We start from the raw sequence: 14,568 nt of genomic DNA, 5'->3' as shown, positions 1-14,568 counted from the left end.
ACTCATTTGCAGTTCTATTAGCTGTCACTCATATGCACTGCTTCTAAGCCTGCATAAACCTGCTGTACATCACATATACCCTCTGAACATCCATGTTCTTCTGTGTCTGAGTGTGTATCAGAAGCAGCAGGTGTGTATCAGAAGTAGCAGGTGTCTTGCTTGTTGTTCTGATTTTCAAGGCAATGGCATTTGTCTTTTCCAACCGGATCCTTGCATGGAATTTGGAGCTGAATACTCCCAGCAAATCACCTTTGGATACACTCCCCAAAGATTGCATTTCCATGAAGGAATCTGTGTCAAACTATGGCCGTTTTCCCACTTAGCGTTTGCTCCCCTTATTCCCCGGCGCAATTATCTCCGGATCACTTTTTTCGTTTTCCCACTAGTGACTCTTTGCGGAGTCGCCCTCCCTGAAGCGCCGGCTCAAATCGTTTTCCCACCGGCGTTTTCCCAGTGGCATCGACTGGAGTCGATGCCCTGTCAATCATTTTTTTTTAAACGTCATTCTAGTTGCGTAATTACGTAACAACGTAACAACGCGACAACGTGATAGAGAATCCCCTTTTTCGCGGGCAAACCATCACGTGACGGCTCTGTTTTAATACTGGCCGCAGCGGCGTCCTCCACACTGCCTCGTATCGTCAGAAGCATTCACAATGGAGAATCCTGATGACGAGACTATGGCGCTGCTTTATTCAGCAGTGGATATTCTGATTTTGTGTATCTACGCCGCGCGCCAAGTGCTCCGCACCGGAGAAAAACTCCTCGCTCATGGACTTGGATCACCGAAACCTCTGGTCGCCTCTAGGAAGTCTGACGCCCGGCTTCGGCTGATTAGAGGTGGCAGTCGCCGCCAGCAGCGTAGATGGCACTACCTTGCCGGTATCCGGTTCGCGCCCAGGTATTGGGTGTTCCCCCGTGAACTCGGCTGGTGGGAGAACTTTGTGCTTGTGTACTGGGGCGACGAGCAATGGCTGGATAACTTCCGGATGACCAGAGGGACCTTTATGGAGATTTATGCCGCTTTGAAGGACAAGCTGGAAAGGCAAACCACAAGGATGAGGTCTCCGGTCCACCCTGAGAAGCGGCTCGCGGTAGCGCTGTGGTACCTCGCTACCGGAAGCGCCTATCGGGAAGTCGGTACGCAGTTCGGGATCGGCGTTACCACCGTCCATGGGATCGTGATGGAGGTCTGCGAAGCCATCGAGAAACGTTTGTTCTCAAAGGTCGTGTGCCTCGGTGACGACATCGGAACGGTGTGTATTTTTTTTTTCTTTCCCCTAGTTTTGCGTTATAACGTAACATCGATATATCTGACCCTGATGTGATTCTCTATTGCTAATACAGTGGAAGTTGAAATATCCCTGATCCATTGTACTCCATTTCTCTACAGATTATGGATGGTTTCGGTAAGCTCGGTATGCCGCATACGGTGGCTGCTGTGGATGGATCGCACATCCCGATACGGGCGCCTGGGGGCAAATCGGAGGAGTTCTGCAACCGGAAGATGTTCTGCTCCGTGATCCTCCAAGGCACGGTTGATCACACAGGACGCTTCGTGGATGCAGAGTTCGGCCACAGCGGAAAGACCAACGATGCCTTTGTTCTCGCGAACAGCCATCTCTGCTCTGGCAATGATGCAGGGCTCTGGGTTCCGGGGAACCCCACGGTGACTTTGGGAAATGTAACCATACCTGCGCTTGTATTGGGCGACGGAGCGTACCCCCTTAGACCGTGGCTGATGACCCCGTACAGGACACCCGTCGGGCCCGTGCAGAAGCACTTTAACAAGAAACACGCCAGGGCCAGGAACGTGGTGGAGCGTGCTTTCGGGAGGCTTAAGGCTCGCTGGCGTGTCCTGCTAACGCGAATGAACGCGCAGTACCGGAGTATTTTCTCCATCGTGACCGCATCTGTGACTCTGCACAATATTTGTGAGGGAAAGGGACATGCGGTCAAGCTGGACATTCCAGATAAGGAGATAACACTCCTCCCAGACCCAGAAGAACCAGACTTCAGGGTTATAAACAGGAGGCAGTTAGAGAGTGGGAGGACTGTGCGGGATGCTGTCGCAGAATATATTTATCAAAGGAGATGATTCTTCGGCTTTCCGTCCCCCATGCCTCTCGCTGCCGCTGCCCTTGAATGAAAGACTGCTTTTCCGGTGCTGCGAAGTTACGCTGTTTCAACCGTTCTATGTATAATCGCCTTAACGTTATACCTGCGTTTGTTTATACTGCTTCCCGTTTCAGCGAATAAAGCTTTGGGCATTATAAACTGCATAGTGTTCATTTACTTTGGTTGCGGTTGGGGGGGGGTGCAATATTTCGGTGCACCGGTGGTCCTACACGTGTTCCTGGGCTGGCTCTGTTTTTGCCTTGCCGATCATAAAATGCCTTCCCCATGATTGGATGGATGAATTTTGATTTTGCACTTTCTGGCAGCGACCCCTTCCTTCTTTATTACTGCTTTATGGCAGTACAGTACAATTTCCCCACCCACCCTCACCCTTCTAGTTTCTGATATGCCTTACTGGTGGAATGTGTGCCAGGGGGAGGCACCAGGTCTGTGCACAGACTACCACCCACACCCACCCATCCCAGTTCTGATAAGCCTTGCTGGTGTAAAACCATTCTTATCAGGAACTATTTGGATACTAAATAAATAAATCACTTAATTTGCTATTGAACAATCTAGCTACTGGGAAAGTTTTTTATAAATATTTTAAATCAAATAAAATTTGAAGTTGTATTTATTTATTTACATTATACTTATATCCTGCCCATTCCATACAGACTCGAGGCAGCTAACAGCATAAAATAGACAGTAAACAGACAATATTAAAAGAGTTAAACAATCAGATACACAACAATGGTGCTACTTCAGGCAGATCATATAATATCTTCTTTCTCATCACACGCACAGATCATGGGCAGTTTGTAATAAAAGCGCTATGGATCCAGGTGTGGTTGCAGCCCTCCCCTATTAGATGTAATATGCAATCCTACAACCATAAAGGAGAAGGCTCAAGAAATTTACATTTTCTTATGCTATTGCTAAAGCTAAGAAAAGAGCTGTAATGCATGGTGTTTCTGCGGATCCCCCCACCAGCCACCCTCCCCTGTTATGATATTACTGGTCCAATAAGTGGCACTGCAGATTCCAGTGCATTTCTCACAGCTGCTGTGTGCTTTCATTCACATGAGTCTAATTACTTTTTTCTTTTCTATATCCAACCGCAGTCGACAACCGTCCACGAGGCGCGGTAGAGCAGCCAGGCCCACCCCTGGTGGAAGAGGATGATGAGGGTCCTCAGCTGGTTGGCCTGAGGGAATAAGGTGCATTGCCTGACAAAGCAGGGGTGGGGGTGCTGGGAGGGGTGGGGGTGTTGGGGAATAAAGTTTCATTTTCTTAAATGTGTTGTTTGTTCAAATAAATTATTGCTACTGTTGAAACCTTAAGGTGTCGTTTTCCTTTACCTAGACACTGAACAGGGAGAAGTGCAAACATAACTTTAATAAAAGTGCGTAAACATCAGAGGAACAAAGCAATAGCTAGGAGCACACTGCCTGTGCAGGCATAAACAATGAAATAACATCATAAATGACAACATGCACAGCATGTGAACAATGAAATAACATCATATAAACAGGTATAACCAATGAAAAAACATCATGAATAACAACATGCACAACATGTAAACAATGCCTGCAACTCACACCTTCCCTTGATGGGCATTGGTTCTGGTACCCATGAAGGGGACATTGCTGGAAAACAGCAACATAAGAAGCATCTGTCATAGACAGCAGTGCACGTTAGGGGCAGCCTAACAATAATCCAATGGAGTTATCATCAGATGTTCCAAAGGGAGTGCTTTTAGGGCTCAAAATACACCCTCTGCTTCCCTGTGCAGGATCGTTTCTTGCCCCTACGTGAGGCCGCAACACTGCCACTGGAGCAGGGTGCAGGAGCCAGGACGCTCTGACTTTCAGGCACAGACGGTAGGGTCTGAGTATCAGGCACAGACGTGGGGTTGTGACTCTCAGGCACAGAGAGGAGTGGCTGACTCTCAGGCATAGATTCCTCTGCCAAAACTGGGTACTCCATATCTGACGGCAGAGTGCCCCGATTATAGCTGCAGTCACAATCCAGGTGCAGCTGCCTACGTGTGACGGATGGTGTAGATGCTGCATATGGTGGGGATGTTGCAGTGGCTGGTATCTCGCCCACCCTTCCGTGTGCCCGACCTTCCCTAAAAATTTGGGCAATGCTGCCTAGCATATCAACAGCTGCCTTCATAACATCCACAGTCTCCCTTGTGGCCTTTTCAAAAGCCTTTACCAAAGCCTCCCTGTTTTGTGTATCACGCTCCCCCTGCACTGAGAACCTGCGTTCTTCAGCTTCAAGCATACGGTCAAACCGCTCCATTGTGTCTTCATGATCCTGACGGCTTTGAATCATCATCTCCTTAGCCACATTATTAAGCAAGGCAACCCTTCGCTGACGTTGAGCTTCGTTCTGCGCACTCTCTTCCTTTCTTTGCTGTGCTGATGACACCGGCAGATGATCTCCTGAAGCATCTGAAAGAAGAAGGATGGAAGGAGTACATTACCTGGAGAACTCTGGCAGTGCACCCATTGTTTCAGCTATGGTACAAGCTGCACTACTGTGCTGCAGGCATTGGCACCGCTGCTGCAGTTTACGCAGAAATCCCCGAAACATACCTCCTTCCTCTGTTTCCTGCTCCGAGAGGACAGCATCCCCAGATTCTCCAGTTTGAATACTGCACCCTTCTCCCTCCTCAAAGCAACCTGAAATTGATACAACACTCATTCCTTAACGTGCAAAGTGCTGAAAAGCCCTGCCTACCGTAAAGTTCTTCACTATAACATGTGTTCAGGAGCAGCATCAGTGTCAGCAATTGTAAGCTGGGCAGTAATTCCGAGTCCCACTGAAAGCTTTCACATTCAACATAAGACTAATCAGAGGCACTTACCCCCCCGCAAGGACTCCTCTGCTGGTTGTTGAGCACTAAATTCCTGGCTCTGTTCCTGCTCCTGCGACGCATCGCTTGTGGTCACGATGCTTGAGCCTATAGGAATGCAGGAAAATCAGCAGTGTTAACGCAGAAGGCAGAGAAGTTTTGCGAGTCTAATAAGTGCACAGTACAGTGAGGCAAGCATCCACGTCTCCCTTCATCTAGGGGAAGTTCCATTAAGGTTTCCCCCATGCCTCCCAATCACCGGCGAACCCACAGCGACCCACATATATACTGAGGAATCCTCTGCGTGGGTTTCCTTAGGGGCGAGAACGGAACCCCATACACATAAAAGTACAGGGCTCAGGGGCACTGCATCGCCTTGATACTCACCTGGAGGTGACACAGTGGTGTGCGTGCGGAGATCATCGGCGTTGATTGTTTGGAGGTCAGCGGAAACGATGTTATTTGATCCCAGAAGCGGCAAGTTTTCCTTGTTTGCCTTGTAATACTTCGCCGTCCAGCTTCTCCTCATGTCGGGGGGACGCGCGGACTTATCATCCTTAAGGATGCGGTGCAGCACATCAAAGTGAGCGCAGTAAAATGGGGATACTCCAGTCTTTGCATTGTGGCTAACGCATCTCCTGTAGTCCGCGCGCAAGCCCTTGGTCTTCGTTCGGCACTCAAGCGCCGACCTCTTGTGTCCCATGGCATGCATGGCCTTAGATATAGCCTCGTAGACATAGGTGTTTTTGCGGTTAGAGGCCAGCGCATTCTGGATCTTATCCTCAACCCAAATGGACAACAAGGCTTCTGTTTCTGCCTCCCGCCAAGAAACTCCACGAGCCCCCATTGCCCTGCCGCTGGACGCCATTGCACGGAGCTGCTGTGCGGTGGAGGCAGTAAGCTGATCAATGCCGGCCAGCCAAATCTGTCCCTTCTTCCTCCCAGTGTCCTGTTCGGCTCATACAAGCTGTGACGATAGCTGCCACTCGCCTCATGATTGGCCACTAGCATTTGCAGCCTCCAAGCATTGGCTAATTAACAGTGATGTGGGCGATTCCCTGATCCTCATTCAGCGGTCGCAATTCTCGCGAGACCCTCGCCACAACACCCATGAATTTCTCGCGAGACCAAACATGCTATCAACCATAATGTATCAACCATAATGTATAATGTATACTGGAGAAGGGGGGGGGGAACTATTCCAGGAGGGGTTTTTTTTTCCCCTTGTCAATTTCGAAATATCGCTACTACGCAAAACTGTTAAGTTTTTTTTTAAAAAAAAGGTCGCGCCGGCACTCCGGGGAAGCGCCGCGGAAGGGTGATGATTGGCCAAGCGGGTGGATGGGGTGGAAGGACGGAAAGGGAGAGGGTGACGCCCACAAAGCAGTCGATCCGGCGTGGATGGATTTCCCACAGCAAACTCCGCTTAGTGGTTCCGGAGTAGATACTTCCACCCAGTAATACTACATATTTCTTATCATTATGCCTGCGTTTACTTAGGCTGCTTCCCGTTACAGCGAATAAAGTTTTGAGCATTATAAACTGCACTGCGTTCATTTACTTTGGTGGTGGTTGTGGGGGGGGGGGGGGTAATTTTTTGGTGCACCAGGGTTTTTTGACACGTGTTTCTGGCCTGGGTCTGTTTTTGCCTTGTCAATCAGGATATGCCTTCCACATGATTGGATAAATCAAATCAGAAAGGGGAGGCTGCTATTTCGCAACATCGAAAGAGCGTTAGTTCGAAATGGCAGCCAGGGGAAGGAGAGGGACGTTCTGGCAGCGGGAGGAGGTGCTGGCTATGCTCGATATTGTTGAGAGGAGCGGGCACGCTGCCGAAGTAATGTCGAGCACCCACCTCAACACAAGCCACATCTATGCGGCGATAGCCCGGAGGCTGCAGCGGAGGGGGTTTGACCGGACTGCCGCGCAGTGCCGGTCAAAAATCAAACGCCTCCGCTGCAGCTTCATGGCTAGCCTTGAAGCTTGGGGCGGTATCCCCAGGGCGTCAGGCAGGACGCCGTACCATGACGCCATGGTGCGTCTTTGGGAGTTGGCGGGGCGGCCCCGTTGGGAGGACCGTCATCATGATTGTGAGTAACACCACACACACACACAACACAAAAACGCCACACACACCCCTCCCTTCTTTATTACTGCCTTATTACTGTAATGTGGGGTGGCCATGGGTGATCACAGAACACCCAAACCTTCCTATGCTCTGCTGAGCATTCCTGGTGGAATGGGGGGGGGGGGCATGGGTGATCACAGAAACCTCCTTAATTGGATCCAACACCCAAACCTTCCTATGCTCTGCTGAGCATTCCTGGTGGAATGGGGGGGGGGGCATGGGTGATCACAGAAACCTCCTTAATTGGATCCAACACCCAAACCTTCCTATGCTCTGCTGAGCATTCCTGGTGGAATGGGGGGGGGGGCATGGGTGATCACAGAAACCTCCTTAATTGGATCCAACACCCAAACCTTCCTATGCTCTGCTGAGCATTCCTGGTGGAATGGGGGGGGGCATGGGTGATCACAGAAACCTCCTTAATTGGATCCAACACCCAAACCTTCCTATGCTCTGCTGAGCATTCCTGGTGGAATGGGGGGGGGGGGCATGGGTGATCACAGAAACCTCCTTAATTGGATCCAACACCCAAACCTTCCTATGCTCTGCTGAGCATTCCTGGTGGAATGGGGGGGGGGCATGGGTGATCACAGAAACCTCCTTAATTGGATCCAACACCCAAACCTTCCTATGCTCTGCTGAGCATTCCTGGTGGAATGGGGGGGGGCATGGGTGATCACAGAAACCTCCTTAATTGGATCCAACACCCAAACCTTCCTATGCTCTGCTGAGCATTCCTGGTGGAATGGGGGGGGGGGATGGCGATGTGATCACAGAAACCTCCTTAATTGGATCCAACACCCAAACCTTCCTATGCTCTGCTGAGCATTCCTGGTGGAATGGGGGGGGGGGCATGGGTGATCACAGAAACCTCCTTAATTGGATCCAACACCCCGCCCCCACCCCATTCTATTTCCTGATGTGCCGTCCTGATCCAGTACATATTACCTGCAGGTTACAGTGCATTTTTCACATATGATGTGTGCTTTCATTCACACCACTTGCATGTATGAGTTTCATTGTTTGGTTTTTTTCTAGTTGACACCTGTCCACGAGGCACGGCGGAGCGGCCAGGCCCACCATCGGAGGGAGAGGAGGAGCAGGGTGCGGAGGAGCAAGAAGGTACATTACCTGACAAAGCGGCCGCCTCTTGGTTACTGCGCAGTAAACGCATTAATAAGCCATGTGCGCAGGGGGTTCAAGATAATAACATAATGATTACTTTTGCAAATCTTAGGCGGTGTGAGCCCAGCAGCCCAGCAGGCCGGAGGCGCTGAGGAGGCGGGAGGCGCTGAGGAGGCGGGAGGCGCTGAGGAGGCAGGTGAGTTCGCTGAGCTGAGCCGCAGATAGAAATCAATAGGCATGGCATGCAAGTTTCTAATAAATATGATGTTGCAGCCCTTGTTAGCCGCCCTGTCAGATGAGTACAGGAGTGCACTAACTACCTGTCTCTAGGGCCACGAGGCGAGGCAGAGCGGCCAGGCTCACCCTTGGGGGGAGAGGAGGATGAGCAGCAGGGTACTGAGGAGCAAGAAGGTACATTACCTGACAAAGCAGCCACCTCTGGGTTACTGCACATTAGAGGCATTAAAAAGCGATGTGCGCAGGGCGTTCAGAAAAAAAAATTAATGATTACTTTTGCAAATCTTAGGCGGTGGGAGCCCAGAAGTCCCGCGGGAGGAGGGCGGTGATCCGGCCAGAGAGGCAGGTGGGTTTGCTGAGCTGCCTCTCAGGGCACTGCGAACTAATGTTGCTATACAATGGACACATGCCTATACAATGCACACATGCTATGTGTGCATTGTATGTGCTATACAATGCACACATGCCTATAATTTTCTAATGTGCATGCATGGTGTGCTTGCATTTCAGTGGTGGAGGAGCCGGTGCAGCAAGCACAGGACACCATTGCCCGTCTCGAGGCCCTGATGCACCGGATCGAGGCCATCGAGCGGCGCCCATCAGCGCCGGAAATGGAGGCCCTCAGCCAACGGGTCGAGGCCCTCGAACGGCGCCCATCAGCGCCGGAAATGGAGGCCCTCAGCCAACGGGTCGAGGCCCTCGAACGGCGCCCAGCAGCGGCGGAAATGGAGTCCCTCAGCCAAAGAATCGAGGCCCTCGAGCGGCGCCCAGCACCGGAGGCACCGCTGGAGGCCATTGCCCGGCTGGAGGCCCTCTGCCGCTCAGCGTGTGAGTGCTCACTATTTTGCATGATGGGTGGTTCTTGTGAGTGATTGACTGCTGTGCGTACATTACTGAGGGCGTTGCACTTACTTGCTTCTTTTCTAAATTCCAGTGAGCGCCTTCACACGCCGGATTGACGCCCTGGAGCGGCATGTCCGGAGGCAGGAGCGGCCCAGGGGTGGGGGGTTGGAGGAATAAAGGTGTATATATGTTTAAAGGTGTATATATGTTTGTCAGTTGTAATAAATTATTGTTAATGTTGAAACCTGAAGATATCGTTTTTCTTTACCTAAACACCGAGCTGGGACCTTTGCAAAACATAACTTTATTAAAAGTGCGTTAACCGGACAAGAACACAACATCAGCTGTACACAGCTGCTGCGTAATAATCGCTAAGGTAGGAACAGCCTGCCCGTGCAGGTATAAGCACTGAGATAACATCATCAATAACAACATGCACAACATGTAATCAATGAAATAACATCATCTTGCCCCTACGGGAAGCCGCCACACTGCCACTTGAGCAGGGTGCAGGAGACAGCAGGCTCTGCCAAAACCGGGCAAGCTATATCTGAAGGCAGTGGCCCATGAGTTTCGCTGCAGTCACAGTTTAGGTGAAGCTGCCAATTTATTTATAAATTGGTTTCCCAATTTATTTTGGGTGGGGAGAAGCTGATATCTCGGCTTGTGAAGGGTTCAAATGGTTTACATTCAGACTTTATTAGGGATCTTCTTGAAAGACAGGTGGCCTCCCTGATTAAAGCAAAAGTCACTTATGTGTGGAAAAAGGACTTGGCAAGTGAAGCAACTATAGCAAGTGCAGAAAAAGAATTCGGGGGAAGGGAGGAAGAAAAAGCCTTATCCAAAACCCACTATGCCTTATTTTGTACTGAGCCCTATGGTTCCAAGCTAATAGACTTTTAAAAAACACGATATTTCATTTCTAAAGGACATCCGTGCAGTTCAAAAAATCAGGACTTCTGACACATTCTGAGGATTTCCGCCACACACACACTTTTTAGGTTTCCACCCTGATCTGGGTAGCTCAGGCTAGCCTGATGTTCCATCTCAGAAGCTAAGCAGGGGTCAGCCCTAGTTAGTGTTTGGATGGGAGACCAGCAAGGAATACCAGGGTGGTGACACAGGCAGGCAAGGGGAAACTACCTATGAATGGCTCTTGCCTTGAAAACCCTAATGGGTCACCATTTCAGCAGTCGAATCAGCTGCCTAGGGAGGTGGTGAACTCCCTCACACTAGCAGTCTTTAGCACCTGACAAACACTTATCTTAGGCCAGAGGTGACAAAGTCATTTGGAATGAGGGCTGGATCTGACACAAATATCACTTCGTCAGGCCAGGCCATTGTGCCATAAAATACCAGAGATACTAGAGGAGCCCCGTGGCACAAAGTGGTAAAGCTGTAGTACTGCAGTCCAAGCTCTCTGATCACGACCTGAGTTCAATCCCGGCAGAAGCTATGTGTGACAGATGGTGGAGATGCTGCATATGGTGGAGATGTTGCAGTGGCTGGTGCCTCACCCACCCTTCCCTGTGCCCGACCTTCCCTAAAAATTTGGGCAATGCTGCCTAGCATATCAACAGCTGCCCTCATAACATCCACAGTCTACCTTGTGGCCTGTTCGAAATTCTTTACCAAGCCTGTGTCACGCTCTCCCTGCAAAGTGAACCTGCGTTCTTCAGAAGCTAGCATTCGGTCAAAGCACTCCATCGCATCTTCATGATCCAGACGGCTTTCCAGGTCCTCCCCTCTGGATAAAGCACCCTTCTTCCTCCTCAAAGTCACCTGGAATTGAAATTGACACCACACTCATTCCTCTCCATGGTTAGTGCTGCAAAGCCCATGCTTACCTTAAAAATCTGTGCTATAACATGTCTTCAGGAGCAGTTCTGCTCATACATGAAGCAGGAAATGCAGGGTCAATGGCTCAGCAATTGTAAGCTGGGCAATGCATCTAAGTTCCACTGAAAGCTTTCACATTCCACATAAGACTTATCAGAAGCACTGCAGGCCGCACTTACCCCGAAATGACTCCTCGCCTGGATGTCCATCAGTAAAAACCTGGCTGTGTTCCTGTTCCTGCAACGCACTGTTCGGGTTCACGCCGCTTGAACCTATAGCAATGCAGAGAAATCAACAGTACCACGCAAGCGGGGGGGGGGGAGGGAGGCAGAAGGCGGAGGAGTGTCGCGGGTATAATAAGTGCCAAACACCAACGTCTCCCTTCATCTAGGGGCGGTTTCATTAAGGTTTTCCCCATGGCTCCCTATCACCGGCCAACCACTTACGTTTTGTAGTTTCGTTAGTACGAAGTATCGCTATTGCGATAAAAGATAAAAGTCAAGCTTCTCTTAAACGGACCTGCTGTGCGGTGGCGGGAGTAAGATGCTCAATGGCGGCCAGCAATATCTGTCCCTTCTTCCTCCCAGTGTTCTGTTCGGCTCCTGCAAATTGTGACGACAGCTGCTTCTCGCCTCATTTGGCCACTAGCATCGGCAGCATGATGTGGGCGATTCCCTGATTCTAGCTCCGCAGCTGCAATTCTCGCGAGACCCAACACCCTCAACTATAATGTATCGTCCGCAATTCTCGCGAGACCCTCGCCATAGCACCCATCAGAGTCTCGCAAACCTAACACCCTACCAATAATAATGCATATTATCAATAATCACGTATCCGCCGAAATGTGTTATTTGTAACGCAACTACGAAGTAACGAAACATCACTCGTAGTGACCCTTCGGTTTAGTGAAGTAAAAAAAAAATAAAAAAACATTAATGCATCCACCGTTGAAATGGTGTAACAGCGGAGAGACAGCGCAACATTGCAAAAAAAACTGCAATTGAGGCTATTCCGGGAGGGGTTGTTATTTCGAAATATCGCTATTACGCAAAACTGAAATGCTTTAAAAAAAAAAAATGGACGCGCCGGCACTTCAGGGAAGCGCCGCGAAAGGGTGATGATTGGCCAAGAGGGTGGATGGGGTGGGAGGACGGAAAAGGGGGAGGGTGACGCCCACAAAGCAGTCGATCCGGCGTGGATGGATTTCCCACAGCAAACTCCGCTGAGTGGATCCGGAGTGGATCCGGAGGTTTTCGGAAACTCCGGCAACATGCTGGAAAACATACTCCGGCGTAAAATCCCTGTAGCGCCGGAGCAAACCGCAGCGCCGGAGCAACATGTGCGAAATCCAAGAGAAGATCCGGAGGTAAATGGGGCGCTACGACGGAGCAAACGCTAGTGCGAAAACGGCCTATGAGTGCTTCAACTACTCCATGTGCAACTCCAAATTTATGTGAATGTGGAAGTTTTTTAGTTTCAAGAAAAGGTGTGTGTGTGGGGGGGGGAGGGGGGCAAGATAACCTTTCTCCACTCATGCCACCCTTCATCTGCAAAATCATTGTTCATGGCTTTTAAAGCAATGTTATGGGAATTGGTGTGTGTATCTGATCAAAACAGTGAACCTGGAGACAAATTTTAAACAAACATCATATAGCTTAGCTTTCAGACTCCCATGTCCTGAACACTTGTAGTCCCTCCTCCTCCTTCTCCAGGAACTCCTTAAATAGTAATAGGGCTACTAAATAAGGTACCCCCACAATAGATGCCCAGTGTGAAGATGTGTTTCATAGCAACTGTGAAGGCAACATCCCAGGGAAGGAGTCCTTAGGTAGTGTGGCTGGACCAATGCGTCACACCATAGCTTGGGAAGCCAAGTCTGCAAAAAACATTTCTTTATTCAATAAAGTGAACCCTTTTGGCAGGTGTTTCAGCCCATGAGTTCGACTTAGCAACAGTAGCTCTCCAGATGTTTTTTGCCTACAACTCCCATCAGTCCCAGCCATTGGCTATGCTGGCTGGGGCTGATTGGAGTTGTAGGCAAAAACATCTGGAGAGCTACTATTGGCCACCCTGCTATACGGTACACTTATTGCGTTAGGTCAGCTTCAAAGCATATTAAAAGTGGTCTTCCTTCCTTCCTTCCTTCCTTCCTTCCTTCCTTCCTTCCTTCCTTCCTTCCTTCCTTCCTTCCTTCCTTCCTTCCTTCCTTGTCAGAAGTTCAGGCTTGTTTTGTTTTTTAATCATACTCCAACACCTGTTCTAACTCATTAATTAATTATCAATATGATGCTATCAACGATATTCTTGGGGGAAGGAGAGTTCGTGACCTTCCTAATAACTGGATGATTGATTCATCACATGCAATCACACACACACAGAGGGACAAACAGACATTCTATTTTTTAAATTATTTTCAAAGATTGCATGGATGAGGTGTGGGGAAGTTTTCTGCAAAGGTATTGAGATATTTGGTTAATATAGCTGAGTTTGCCCAGTCATAGAAGTGTGATACTGAGTGCAGTAAATAAATCTCCCATGAAGTATATTGCAAGAAACAGTAAACTTACATGTATTTAAGTAGACCCAGTTCACATTTAGGTTGCAGTCAAATACAGAGGAAAAAAGCCGAATCTAAAGAGTACTTTCCCTATTCCAAATGGCCAGTCTGTCTGGCATCATATGTGTAGGTGTATGAGGGCATTGTATCTACAGGAGAGACCTGCAGAGACACATGTCCCCATGGAACACCATGTGAAGTGAGAGGACAAAGTGAGAGGCAGAGTTGGAGGTCAGAGAGCAGCTCACAAGTTAAGAGAAACAGAGGCATCCCATAACAGCTTTATACCCTTAGAGAAGGGGTCCTCAAACTTTTTAAATAGGGGGCCAGTTCACTGTCCCTCAGACTGTTGGAGGGCCAGACTGCCGTTACTGTACAAGGCCACCGGCCGTCAGTTCTCCGTCTTCTGCATCTCTCTCCCTTCCCCACACCACACACCCCGGCCTGGGAACTCACCTCACCTCGGTATCACCTCACACTCTGTCTCCGCCACCTCAGCCCAGTGCCGGAAGTGTGCGTTGCTAACGCAAGTTTAGGCCGATCACTTCCGGTCTGATTTTGCCATAACCCGGCGGGCCGCATAAACGTCCTCTGGCCCACGGGCCGTAGTTTGAGGACCCCTGCCTTAGAGTGATGTAGCACACCCCAAATGTCCGGGCATGCTGAGTCACTCACTCCAACAAAAGGAAGCTTTCCTTACTTTGTGAAAGAAAAAATGAACCACAACAAGGAGCTTAAAGTGGAAAGGTAATTTTGTATGTGTGTTAGTTAGTCACTGTAAGATTAAGTGTTTAAAAGATAGATGCAGATAGGGTTTGGGTTTGTTTTTTTTTAAATGCCAGTAGTTGTCACTGT

The 14,568-nt window shown here is 49.5% G+C and overlaps 1 protein-coding gene across 1 annotated transcript; it reads right to left on the bottom strand.

Annotated features, from left to right (window-relative positions):
• Positions 1-3,498: 3,498 nt before the first annotated feature.
• LOC132575704 (uncharacterized) lies at positions 3,499-4,833 on the bottom strand. The gene is made up of 2 exons (XM_060244396.1): positions 4,725-4,833; positions 3,499-4,580 (listed from the first exon to the last, which is right to left on the bottom strand). The coding sequence occupies exons 1-2, from the start codon at positions 4,831-4,833 to the stop codon at positions 3,877-3,879; spliced, it is 813 nt and encodes a 270-aa protein (XP_060100379.1). The 3' UTR covers positions 3,499-3,876.
• Positions 4,834-14,568: the final 9,735 nt, after the last annotated feature.

Source organism: Heteronotia binoei, chromosome 8, assembly GCF_032191835.1.
Source record: "Heteronotia binoei isolate CCM8104 ecotype False Entrance Well chromosome 8, APGP_CSIRO_Hbin_v1, whole genome shotgun sequence".
Taxonomy (NCBI): Eukaryota; Metazoa; Chordata; class Lepidosauria; order Squamata; family Gekkonidae; genus Heteronotia; species Heteronotia binoei.
The sequence above is the reverse complement of the archived record's forward strand: the minus strand, read 5'-3'. Positions and strand labels throughout refer to the sequence as shown.